Here is a 12,608-nt window from a genome sequence, read left to right as displayed (position 1 = left end):
GTCAAGTTATTTTTTTTTTTGCTTTTGCAAAGCTAGTGATTTCTCTTTTCTAAGTTTTGCACAATAATAATTATACTACAAAAAGAAAATATCTCAAATTTTTCCCACTCTTGCTACAAATTTGATTTCATTTTAGGATACTTTGGGTTTCGGGCTAGATGGACCAAACTGTGTTGATTAGGCCCGTAGGCGTAGCCCGAATGAAGCGCAATTAGTTGTATCTTGTTCTTGTTTCTTGTTTCTTTTTTAAGAAATCCATCTATCACCTCCTTTTGTCCCATAAAAGGTATCCTGAATTAATGCTACTCATAAAACTTATCACTACAACGACACCTCACAAAAATCATGTAGCAAAAGAGAGTTAAAAAAGAAAAAGCAGAAGGGTTGCGGTCGCGGTCGCGGCGGCGGATGAGGGTTTTGGATTTGGGGGTATGTTTTGATTGTTTAATTTATTGTTGGAAAAAATTCATTTCGTATATATTCATCAACAAATATAAAAAATGATTTTATTTTCTTAACATACTTTTGCATTTTTTCCAACAATAAATTAAACAATCAAAACATACCCCGAAATCCAAAACCCTCATTCGCCGCCGCGACTGCGACCGCAACCCCTCCGCTCCGGCGACTGCAGCCACCATCACAAATCTGGTCGACCAAATCACAGCTCATAATATACTGAAACAAGTTTTAGCTCTCAAAGCAGTGAGCATCCTATCGATGAAAATGTACGTATAGAGAGTTTCTACACATTTCCTCTTTTTACAGAGTGAGAATTAACATATGAAGCAGTTACCTTTTTCTCTACTTTATTTCAGAATTGACACTAATTTTGAATTGCTTGATCTCTTGAGATCAAGAGGGGCGGGAAAGTATGCCTCGTGAGCTATTGCAACCGTATCTCAATTTGAGTTCAAGGTTGGGGATTCCTATTTATGATCATCAACTTATGTTACCACTTCTTTATTGCATCTCTCATATCTTTTGTTTTTCGTTTAGGTTTTTGATTATTTAGAGGGGACTGTTGCTTGCAATCAAACAAGGGAAATTATCGATAACTTTGTTGCCGAGTGCCAAAAATTTGACCTTGCAAAGGCAGATATTCTTAATATTTTGAATATAAGACCAAGAAATGAACCTGAGCTTTTCCCGGTAATCTCTATCATTTCTTGTTATTGAGTTCCTTATGTTTTGTTGTGTTGTTGAATTGTCATTCCTACATTGTTTTTCAATAAAGAGCTATCCACATTATTATATTTATCAATGTTGTATGTCCACTTATGTTGGGTTTTCCTATCCAAGTTATACAGAAAATTGGTTGATCAGTGTGACCCTTGGTTCAAATACTAGGTGAAGATGTTATTCTGAATGAGTTTAAGATGATTTTGGTATCGTGTCTGTGTGTTGTTGTTTAGGTTACTCTGTTTTCAATTCATACAGTTTAGTGTTGTTGCGAATTTTGCATCTATCTCAGTTTAATTTTGAGGGAAATCAGTGGTTTGGAAATTTGTTTCTGATGCCTTACACTTGAACTTTAGATTCACATTGGCTAGCTAAACCAATTATTATTTATGATCTCATTTGCTTTGTCACCTGGAGTCTGGAGTATTTTATTTCAGATAAATTACTGGAATCAGTTTAGGACAATCTGGTATCTTGTCCATTTGTTGTGGTTTAGGTTACTCTGTTTTCAATGGATGCAGTTACACCACCATGGCAAATTTTACATATCCTCAGTTTAATTTTGAGGAACATATGGGGTTTGGTGATTGGATGTTCACACTTCACACTTGAACTTTAGATTAACAATGGCTAGCTCCACCGAATTAATCCTTCCGTCTGTGTCACGACTGCCCTCACTAAGGATAGTAAAGACGGGGAAATCGTGACTAGGGAAGGGACGAATGAGCAGGGAAGAAGAATGGGAAAGCAATGAAAGACAACATCTTAAACAAAGCTTCAAAAGAAGAGTTTTAATCGATTAAATAATTAAGGAGCGGGTTAATATCTCAAGGTAAATAATGTCAAAAAATAGTGTGGGGCAAAACGAAAGACTTTAACAAGAACGATTCGAAACACGGCAGCGGAAATACAAGTATCAAAGGAGAGTCATAGGATGACGCCCATGTATGAAGACACGATGCATCCGGGAATTCCTAAAGCTCACTCAACATCCGCTGCAACATCCCGCTCAACCTGCACATAGGGAAAACATATGCAGGGCTGAGTACTTGTTGTACTCAATGGGTTCATGCCGAAAACAATTTAAAACAGTTATGTCATCCATACCAGTGATCTCGAGTTTTATACGTAGTTAAGAAATATCATCGAGAACACAAAAACATTTTCATAGTCTGGCCCGACAAAATAATCTCCCACTTTCTCAACAATCAATCATTCACATCCTCTTACCATAGTGCGATGAAAGTGTGGCCACACTATTCGCCCACGAGACCGGCCGACTTGCAAGGACGGCTCCCGATCCCACCTGTGTACACAGCCTGATAGGGTTTGCGGCCCTACTCACACCCGAATTCGTTTATCATAGCCCTATAGCCTAATGGAGCGAACTCACAAACTAGGCATCAAGCACAATCTCAGCATAGCCCTATAGCCTAACGGAGCAAGCTCAAACGAACTAGGCATCAAGCACAACCTCAACATAGCCCTATAGCCTAACGGAGCAAGCTCAAACGAACTAGGCATCAAGCAACAATCTCAACATCAAAACAATCATGGCATGATATAACACTTTAAACCACCCTTATAGCTCCACAATCATACTTTGAAAAAATAAAAGAGTTTAGTAAAAGAAAGCCCACCTCGTTTGCTTAAACAATTCAATATCCAACTTGAGGCAACATCGTACCTTGTGATCACATACACACAATAACCCTTGCCAACATCACAACACAAATCAGCCTTCCATGAATTCACATTATCATGCATGTCCTATCGTTCCTTTCATCGTTCTCTTAAATTACTCATCCCAACATTCATCAACATAAGGAAAACATGCCATAATATTTCTCAACGTATCACACATAATCACGTCATAGGATATATTCCTTAGTCATACATGCATCATATAATTCACCCAACTTGGCAACAAATGATATTTTAACGTAGCAATAAATCTGGCAGAACTGTGGAGTTGGTTTGTAAAAATCACCAAAAATCCATCCGACCTTATATGAAGCTAAAATTTGGTCACAACACAGTAGACACATTCATCCCTTTAAAATTTCACACCAAAATCATGTCATTTGGTCAGTCAAAACAACAATGAAACTCTTTGGTCGGAACACAAAAATTTTGGCGGCACTGCGCAGTTTAATTGAAAAATTTACCAATAATTCATCCTATGTCCAATGAGGCTGAAATTTTCACAAAACACAGAAGACACTTCAAATTTACTTCAGTTCAAAATTCACATCAAAATGAGGCCATTTGGTCGGTCAAATAAAAAACGAAACATTCTGGGCGAGAATACAAGTTTCTGGCAGAATTGCGCAGCCGACTTAAAAAATTCATTAAACATTCATCTTTCGTCAAAGGGGGCTGAAATTTACACACAACACAGAAAACACCTTTAAGTTTACTCAGTTAAAAATTCGTACCAAAATAAGATCGTTTGGTCAGTCAAACACACGTCGGAATCCACTGTCCGAACACCACAGTTTTCAGGTCTCCAAATTTCGAAATTAGGGTTTCTTCCTCATTCATCCAAACACAAATTTTCATGCTCCCCACACACAAACATGCTTCAAAGGTTCTCACAATCATGTTCTCATATAATCACACATCATTCACCAATGAATCATTCAAACTTCACACATATTCATTCAAAATCGCATATTCACAATTCTCCTCATACAAAACACAAATTCCCACCGATTAATTACGCGATCTATGATTCCTACACTCACTATATGCATGAGGGAATCAAGAACAAGGTTTCAATGGAAAAGATGAGGAAAAGATTTTAGTTATACCTTCTTGAATCAAAAATCAAACGGTAGAAGCAAGTATTGACGCGATTCGTCGGGAACTCTTGAAAATCCAACTCTAATGGATGTAAGAACAATGATGGAAGGAATTTTGGAGAGGATGAAGAGAGGGAGGAGAGGGAAAAACGTGTGGGAGTGAGGAGAGGAAAAGAGCCGTGTATTATAGGGAAAGAAAGAATCAAATCCTAATTAAAATAGGATATGGAGAGATTTGGCAAGATATGGTAAGATTTAATTGGATTTTAATTCAAGGAAAGAGATAAACAAGATATCAATAAAATCTACAAATATAATTTCTTCTCCCAATTAATAGGAGATTTCGAAATATCAAGGGATGGCCAAGGGGTCGAAAATCATGTAGAATAAAATGAGGACAGTTTGGTTTGGATTTAATTTGGATAAATATCACAAAGCAATTAATTAAATCCAAGAAAGAAAATATTATTTCCAATAAATAGGAGGGCCGAAAATTCCGATAAAATGGCTAGAATAATTATGCATGATCCCATTTAATTTAATTCACACATTGAAAATTTAATCACAATATTTCACATAACTCACAACAACTAATTTCACATAATAAACTAAATCACATATAAATTAAATTTCATAAAAGCATTTCCCATTCAACATCCACATCAATAAAATAAAATAAGTCACAAATTTTCGGGGTGTTACAGTCCGCCAATTAAAGACACATTTTGACTCGGTGCGGGTTTTAAAAAATTGTTTGACTTTATAAAGAAAATGAGTAAAAACGTTAGTGGAATGTGAGTCTCATTTTTATATATTTATTTTATTGTAGAATGAGAGCGGAATGAGTAAGTGGAGTATAAGGTTACTAAAAGTGGAAAAAGGTAAATCTGTCTTTAAATGGCGGACACCCCAAAATGGCAAAACGTGTTAGGTTTTGGCAGACGAAGGGGATATTATTTATGATTTCATGTGCTTTGTTGCATGGAGTCTCGAGTATGATCATTACCTAGAATTATTACGCTAAGAAAGGGGTATTGCTAAATAAAATATGTCGACTTTTGTAAAGTGGAGTTATACTCAGTTGTGCGCATACAATGTAATGTTCACTAATAAGCAGTCTAATGAAATTCAGGGGGGTGCTCTTGAAACTGAATCAGCTTAGCATATCTGATTCAAATGTTAGGATAACTTGTAGATTCAAATACCAAATGGTAAGCTGGTGAACTGTTAAGTTCTTTTCAGTATTTGTATTCCTGATCACAAGATAGTGACGTGTTTAGGTTAAATTTTGAGCCATCAGTAATTCTATATCAGTATTCGGATTGATATAGTAATTCTCAATAGAAATGGAGGAAATGTAAACGAAAAACATTCAAGTTGGGTTGTCCATGTTTTTTCCTAAACATCTAGAAAACTTTCACAACAATGATGTGGGATTGGGACATCCTGTGGTAATTTTATGAGTTGGTTTCTTTTGGAATATAACAAGACAATGTTTGAATAATTCGTTCCATGATGTTGTTATCTGGGCTCTTCTGTAACAGACAGTCTTAGAAATCCAATATCGTAATTTTATGAGTTGGTTTCTAACATATTCTTGCTTGTTTATTTTATTTTTTCCCCTTTCGCCAGCTCATCGAGGAATGTAAGTCGTGTATGGAATATAAGGCTGAAGAGCTTGTAGAGACTATCTCTAGGATATTGCCACCTCATCCGTCTCAGGTGGATGAAGCGAACGAGGAAGCTGCTGAGGGGGAAGAAGAAGAGACTGAGCCTGAATAGGCTGCTGAAGGGGATGGCGAAGGGCAAGAAGAAGAAGAAGAGACCGAGCCTTAACCATACTACATAGTATACTTCTTGTACCACCTCTGTTTAATTTCTTTAGAGCATTAGCCATGAATTCTAGTTAGTATAAGAAGGAAGATGGTAGTGTGAAATTTTGCATAGTGACATCAAATTAACAACTGAACTCTCAAGAACCAATTACTACATCAATGTCAAGTTATTTTTTTGTGCTTTTGCAGAGCTAGTAATTTGTCTTTTCTAAGTTTTGCACAATAATAATTATACTACAAAAAGAAAATATCTCAAATTTGTCCCACTCTTGCTTCAAATTTGAATTCATTTTAGGATACTTTGGGTTTCGGGCTAGACGAACCAAATTGTGTTGATTAGGCCCGTAGGCGTAGCCCGAATGAAGCGCAATTAGTTGTATCTTGTTCTTGTTTCTTGTTTCTTTTTTAAGAAATCCATCTATCACCTCCGTTTGTCCCATAAAAGTTATCCTGAATTAATGCTACTCATAAATCTTATCACTGCAATGACATCTCACAAAAATCATGTAGCAAAATAGAGTTAAAAAAGAAAAAGCGGAGGGGTTGCGGTCGCGGTCTCCGCGACGGATGAGGGTTTTGGATTTAGGGGTATGTTTTGATTGTTTAATTTATTGTTGGCAAGAATGCATTTTATATATATTCATCAACAAATATAAAAAATGATTTTATTTTCTTAACATACTTTTATTACAAAATGCATTTTTTCCAACAATAAATTAAATAATCAAAACATACCCCCAAATCCAAAACCCTCATCCTCCGCCGCGACTGCGACCGCGACCGCAACCCCTCCGGTCCGGCGACTGCAGCCACCATCACAAATCTGGTCGACCAAATCACAGCTCATAATATACTGAAACAAGTTTTAGCTCTCAAACCAGTGAGCATCCTATTGATGAAAATGTACGTATAGAGAGTTTCTACGCATTTCCACTTTTTACAGAGTGAGAATTAACATATGAAGCAGTAACCTTTTTCTCTACTTTATTTCAGAATAGAGGGTAGCGCCGGCGCTCTCACTAATTTTGAATTGCTTGAACTCTTGAGATCAAGAGGGGCTGAAAAGTATGCCTCACGAGCTATTGCAACCGTATCTCAATCTGAGTTCAAGGTTGGGGATTCCTATTTATGATCATCAACTTATGTTACCACTTCTTTATTGCATATCTCATATCTTTTATTTTCGTTTAGGTTTCTAATTATTTAAAGGGGACTGTTGCTTGCAATCAAACAAGGGAAATTATTGATAACTTTGTTGCCGAGTGCCAAAAATTTGACCTTGCAAAGGCAGAGATTCTTAGTATTGTGAATATAAGACCAAGAAATGAACCTGAGCTTTTCCCGGTAATCTCTATCATTTCTTGTTATTGAATTCCTTATGTTTTGTTGTGTTGTTGAATTGTCATTCCTACATTGTTTTTCAATAAAGAGTCATCCATATCATTATATTTATCAATGTTGTATGTCCACTTATGTTGAGTTTTCCTATCCAAGTTATACTAAAAATTGGTTGATCAGTGTGACCCTTGGTTCAAATACTAGGTGAAGATGTTATTCAAAATGAGTTTAAGATGATTTGGTATCGTGTGTGTTTGTTGTTGTTTAGGTTACTCTGTTTTCAATACATACAGTTTAGTGCTGTTGCGAATTTTGCATCTATCTCAGTTTAATTTTGAGGAAATTTGGTTCTCATGCCTTACACTTGAACTTTAGATTCACATTGGCTAGCTAAACCAATTATTATTTACGATCTCATTTGCTTTGTCACCTGGAGTCTGAAGTATTTTATTTCAGATAAATTACTGGATTCAGTTTAGGACGATCTGGTATCTTGTCCATTTGTTGTTGTTTAGGTTACTCTGTTTTCAATGCATGCAGTTACACCACCATGGCAAATTTTACATATACCTCAGTTTAATTTTGAGGAACATCAGGGGTTTGGTGATTGGATGTTCACACTTCACACTTGAACTTTAGATTAACATTGGCTAGCTCCAGCGAATTAATCCCTCCGTCCGCCAATTAAAGACACATTTTGACTCGGTACGAGTTTCAAGAAATTGTTTGACTTTATAAAGAAAATGAGTAAAAACGTTAGTGGAATGTGAGTCTCATTTTTATATATTTATTTTATAGTAGAATGAGAATGGAATGAGTAAGTGGAGTATAAGGTTACTAAAAGTGGAAAAAAGGTAAATGTGTCTTTAAATGGCGGACACCCCAAAATGGCAAAACGTGTTAGGTTTTGGTAGACGGAGGGGATATTATTTATGATTTCATGTGCTTTGTTGCCTGGAGTCTCGAGTATTTCATTTATGATCATTACCTAGAATTATTACGCTAAGAAAGGGGTATTGCTAAATAAAAGATGTTGAGTTTTGTAAAGTGGAGTTATACTCAGCTGTGTGCATACAATGTTATGTTCACTAATAAGCAGTCTAATGAAATTCAGGGGGGGCGCTCTTGAAACTTAATCAGCTTAGCATATCTGATTCAAATGTTAGGATAACTTGTAGATTCAAATACCAAATGGTAAGCTGGTGAACTGTTAAGTTCTTTTCAGTATTTGTATTCCTGATCACAAGATAGTGATGTGTTTAGGTTAAATTTTGAGCCATCAGTAAGTCTATATCAGGATTCGGATTCATATGGTAATTCTCAATAGAAATGGGGGAAATGTAAACGAAAAACATTCAAGTTGGGTTGTCCATGTTTGTTTCTAAACATCTAGAAAACTTTCACAACAATGATGTGGGATTGGGACATCCTGTGGTAATTTTATGAATTGGTTTCTTTTGGAATATTACAAGACAATGTTTGAATAATTCGTTTCATGATGTTGTTATCTTGGGCTCTTCTTTACCAGACAGTCTTAGAAATCCAATATCGTACTTTCTGAGCGCTCTTAATGGTCTAACAGATTCTTGCTTGTTCATTTTGTTTTTTTCCCTTTCGCCAGCTCATCGAGGAATGCGAGTCACGTATGGAAGATAAGGCTGAAGAGCTTGTAGAGACCATCACTAGGATATTGCCACCTCATCCATCTCAGGTGGATGAAGCAAACGAGGAAGCTCCTGAACAGGCTGCTGAAGGGGATGGGGAAGGGCAAGAAGAAGAAAAAGAGATCGAGCCTTAACCATACTACATAGCATACTTCTTTTACCACCTCTGCTTAATTTCTTTAGAGCATTAGCCATGAATTCTAGTTAGTATAAGAAGGAAGATAGTAGTGTGAAATTATGCACAGTGACATCAAATTAACAACTGAACTCTCAAGAGCCAATTACTACATCAGTGTCTAGTTATTTTTTTTGTGCTTTTGCAAAGCTAGTGATTTCTCTTTTCTAAATTTTGCACAATAATAATTATACTACAAAAAGAAAATATCTCAAATTTGTCCCACTCTTGCTACAAATTTGATTTCATTTTAGGATACTTTGGGTTTCGGGCTAGACGGACCAAATTGTGTTGATAAGGCCCGTAGGCGTAGCCCGAATGAAGCGCAATTAGTTGTATCTTATTCTTATTTCTTGTTTCTTTTTTAAGAAATCCATTTATCACCTCCTTTTGTCCCATAAAAGGCATCCTGAATTAATGCTACTCATAAATCTTATCACTACAATGACACCTCACAAAAATCATGTAGTAAAAGAGAGTTAAAAAAGAAAAAGCGGAGGGGTTGCGGTTGCGATCGCGGCGGATGAGGGTTTTGGATTTGGGGGTATGTTTTGATTGTTTAATTTATTGTTGGAAAAAATGCATTTTGTATATATTCATCAACAAATATAAAAAATGATTTTATTTTCTTAACATACTTTTTTTATAATTAAACAATCAAAACATACCCCCAAATCCAAAACTCTCATCCGTCCCCGCGACCGCGACCGCAACCCCTCCGCTCCAGCGACTGCAGCCACCATCATAAATCTAGTCGACCAAATCAGAGCTCATAATATACTGAAACAAGTTTTAGCTCTCAAAGCAGTGAGCATCCTATCGATGAAAATGTACGTATAGAGAGTTTCTACACATTTCCGCTTTTTACAGAGTGAGAATTAACATATGAAGAATTTACCTTTTTCTCTACTTTATTTCAGAATTAAGGCTAGCGTCGGCGCTCTCACTAATTTTGAATTGCTTGATCTATTGAGATCAAGAGGGGCTGGAAAGTATGCCTCACGAGCTATTGCAACCGTATCTCAATCTGAGTTCAAGGTTGGGGATTCCTATTTATGATCATCAACTTATGTTACCACTTCTTTATTGCATCTCTCATATCTTTTGTTTTTCGTTTAGGTTTTTGATTATTTAGAGGGGACTATTGCTTGCAATCAAACAAGGGAAATTATCGATAACTTTGTTGCCGAGTGCCAAAAATTTGACCTTGCAAAGGCAGAGATTCTTAATATTGTGAATATAAGACCAAGAAATGAACCTGAGCTTTTCCCGGTAATCTCTATCATTTCTTGTTATTGAATTCCTTATGTTTTGTTGTGTTGTTGAATTGTCATTCCTACATTGTTTTTCAATAAAGAGTCATCCATATCATTATATTTATCAATGTTGTATGTCCACTTATGTTGAGTTTTCCTATCCAAGTTATACTAAAAATTGGTTGATCAGTGTGACCCTTGGTTCAAATACTAGGTGAAGATGTTATTCAAAATGAGTTTAAGATGATTTGGTATCGTGTGTGTTTGTTGTTGTTTAGGTTACTCTGTTTTCAATACATACAGTTTAGTGCTGTTGCGAATTTTGCATCTATCTCAGTTTAATTTTGAGGAAATTTGGTTCTCATGCCTTACACTTGAACTTTAGATTCACATTGGCTAGCTAAACCAATTATTATTTACGATCTCATTTGCTTTGTCACCTGGAGTCTGAAGTATTTTATTTCAGATAAATTACTGGATTCAGTTTAGGACGATCTGGTATCTTGTCCATTTGTTGTTGTTTAGGTTACTCTGTTTTCAATGCATGCAGTTACACCACCATGGCAAATTTTACATATACCTCAGTTTAATTTTGAGGAACATCAGGGGTTTGGTGATTGGATGTTCACACTTCACACTTGAACTTTAGATTAACATTGGCTAGCTCCAGCGAATTAATCCCTCCGTCCGCCAATTAAAGACACATTTTGACTCGGTACGAGTTTCAAGAAATTGTTTGACTTTATAAAGAAAATGAGTAAAAACGTTAGTGGAATGTGAGTCTCATTTTTATATATTTATTTTATAGTAGAATGAGAATGGAATGAGTAAGTGGAGTATAAGGTTACTAAAAGTGGAAAAAAGGTAAATGTGTCTTTAAATGGCGGACACCCCAAAATGGCAAAACGTGTTAGGTTTTGGTAGACGGAGGGGATATTATTTATGATTTCATGTGCTTTGTTGCCTGGAGTCTCGAGTATTTCATTTATGATCATTACCTAGAATTATTACGCTAAGAAAGGGGTATTGCTAAATAAAAGATGTTGAGTTTTGTAAAGTGGAGTTATACTCAGCTGTGTGCATACAATGTTATGTTCACTAATAAGCAGTCTAATGAAATTCAGGGGGGGCGCTCTTGAAACTTAATCAGCTTAGCATATCTGATTCAAATGTTAGGATAACTTGTAGATTCAAATACCAAATGGTAAGCTGGTGAACTGTTAAGTTCTTTTCAGTATTTGTATTCCTGATCACAAGATAGTGATGTGTTTAGGTTAAATTTTGAGCCATCAGTAAGTCTATATCAGGATTCGGATTCATATGGTAATTCTCAATAGAAATGGGGGAAATGTAAACGAAAAACATTCAAGTTGGGTTGTCCATGTTTGTTTCTAAACATCTAGAAAACTTTCACAACAATGATGTGGGATTGGGACATCCTGTGGTAATTTTATGAATTGGTTTCTTTTGGAATATTACAAGACAATGTTTGAATAATTCGTTTCATGATGTTGTTATCTTGGGCTCTTCTTTACCAGACAGTCTTAGAAATCCAATATCGTACTTTCTGAGCGCTCTTAATGGTCTAACAGATTCTTGCTTGTTCATTTTGTTTTTTTCCCTTTCGCCAGCTCATCGAGGAATGCGAGTCACGTATGGAAGATAAGGCTGAAGAGCTTGTAGAGACCATCACTAGGATATTGCCACCTCATCCATCTCAGGTGGATGAAGCAAACGAGGAAGCTCCTGAACAGGCTGCTGAAGGGGATGGGGAAGGGCAAGAAGAAGAAAAAGAGATCGAGCCTTAACCATACTACATAGCATACTTCTTTTACCACCTCTGCTTAATTTCTTTAGAGCATTAGCCATGAATTCTAGTTAGTATAAGAAGGAAGATAGTAGTGTGAAATTATGCACAGTGACATCAAATTAACAACTGAACTCTCAAGAGCCAATTACTACATCAGTGTCTAGTTATTTTTTTTGTGCTTTTGCAAAGCTAGTGATTTCTCTTTTCTAAATTTTGCACAATAATAATTATACTACAAAAAGAAAATATCTCAAATTTGTCCCACTCTTGCTACAAATTTGATTTCATTTTAGGATACTTTGGGTTTCGGGCTAGACGGACCAAATTGTGTTGATAAGGCCCGTAGGCGTAGCCCGAATGAAGCGCAATTAGTTGTATCTTATTCTTATTTCTTGTTTCTTTTTTAAGAAATCCATTTATCACCTCCTTTTGTCCCATAAAAGGCATCCTGAATTAATGCTACTCATAAATCTTATCACTACAATGACACCTCACAAAAATCATGTAGTAAAAGAGAGTTAAAAAAGAAAAAGCGGAGGGGTTG

General features: G+C 36.1%; 2 protein-coding genes and 1 pseudogene across 2 annotated transcripts; all 3 read left to right on the top strand.

Annotated features, from left to right (window-relative positions):
* The first annotated feature begins 720 nt into the window (after nt 1-720).
* On the top strand, nt 721-5,768 carry LOC121784207 (annotated as a pseudogene).
* Nucleotides 5,769-6,716: 948 nt separating this feature from the next.
* LOC121784206 lies at nt 6,717-8,957 on the top strand. Its single transcript, XM_042182372.1, has 4 exons — nt 6,717-6,724; nt 6,815-6,932; nt 7,013-7,165; nt 8,781-8,957. The coding sequence occupies exons 1-4, from the start codon at nt 6,717-6,719 to the stop codon at nt 8,955-8,957; spliced, it is 456 nt and encodes a 151-aa protein (XP_042038306.1).
* An 863-nt stretch (nt 8,958-9,820) lies between these two features.
* Nucleotides 9,821-12,062, top strand: LOC121784205. The gene is made up of 4 exons (XM_042182371.1): nt 9,821-9,828; nt 9,919-10,036; nt 10,118-10,270; nt 11,886-12,062. The coding sequence occupies exons 1-4, from the start codon at nt 9,821-9,823 to the stop codon at nt 12,060-12,062; spliced, it is 456 nt and encodes a 151-aa protein (XP_042038305.1).
* The last annotated feature ends 546 nt before the right edge of the window (nt 12,063-12,608 follow it).

This window comes from Salvia splendens, chromosome 21 (genome assembly GCF_004379255.2).
Source record: "Salvia splendens isolate huo1 chromosome 21, SspV2, whole genome shotgun sequence".
Classification (NCBI taxonomy): Eukaryota; Viridiplantae; Streptophyta; class Magnoliopsida; order Lamiales; family Lamiaceae; genus Salvia; species Salvia splendens.
The sequence above is the reverse complement of the archived record's forward strand: the minus strand, read 5'-3'. Positions and strand labels throughout refer to the sequence as shown.

Bases quoted from the DNA above. Each gene is read 5' to 3' on its own strand.
- LOC121784205 (XM_042182371.1), top strand. The intron at 10,037-10,117 runs GTTGGGGATTCC...TTTTTCGTTTAG, and splicing joins TATCTCAATCTGAGTTCAAG to GTTTTTGATTATTTAGAGGG. The intron at 10,271-11,885 runs GTAATCTCTATC...CCCTTTCGCCAG, and splicing joins ATGAACCTGAGCTTTTCCCG to CTCATCGAGGAATGCGAGTC.
- LOC121784206 (XM_042182372.1), top strand. The intron at 6,933-7,012 runs GTTGGGGATTCC...ATTTTCGTTTAG, and splicing joins TATCTCAATCTGAGTTCAAG to GTTTCTAATTATTTAAAGGG. The intron at 7,166-8,780 runs GTAATCTCTATC...CCCTTTCGCCAG, and splicing joins ATGAACCTGAGCTTTTCCCG to CTCATCGAGGAATGCGAGTC.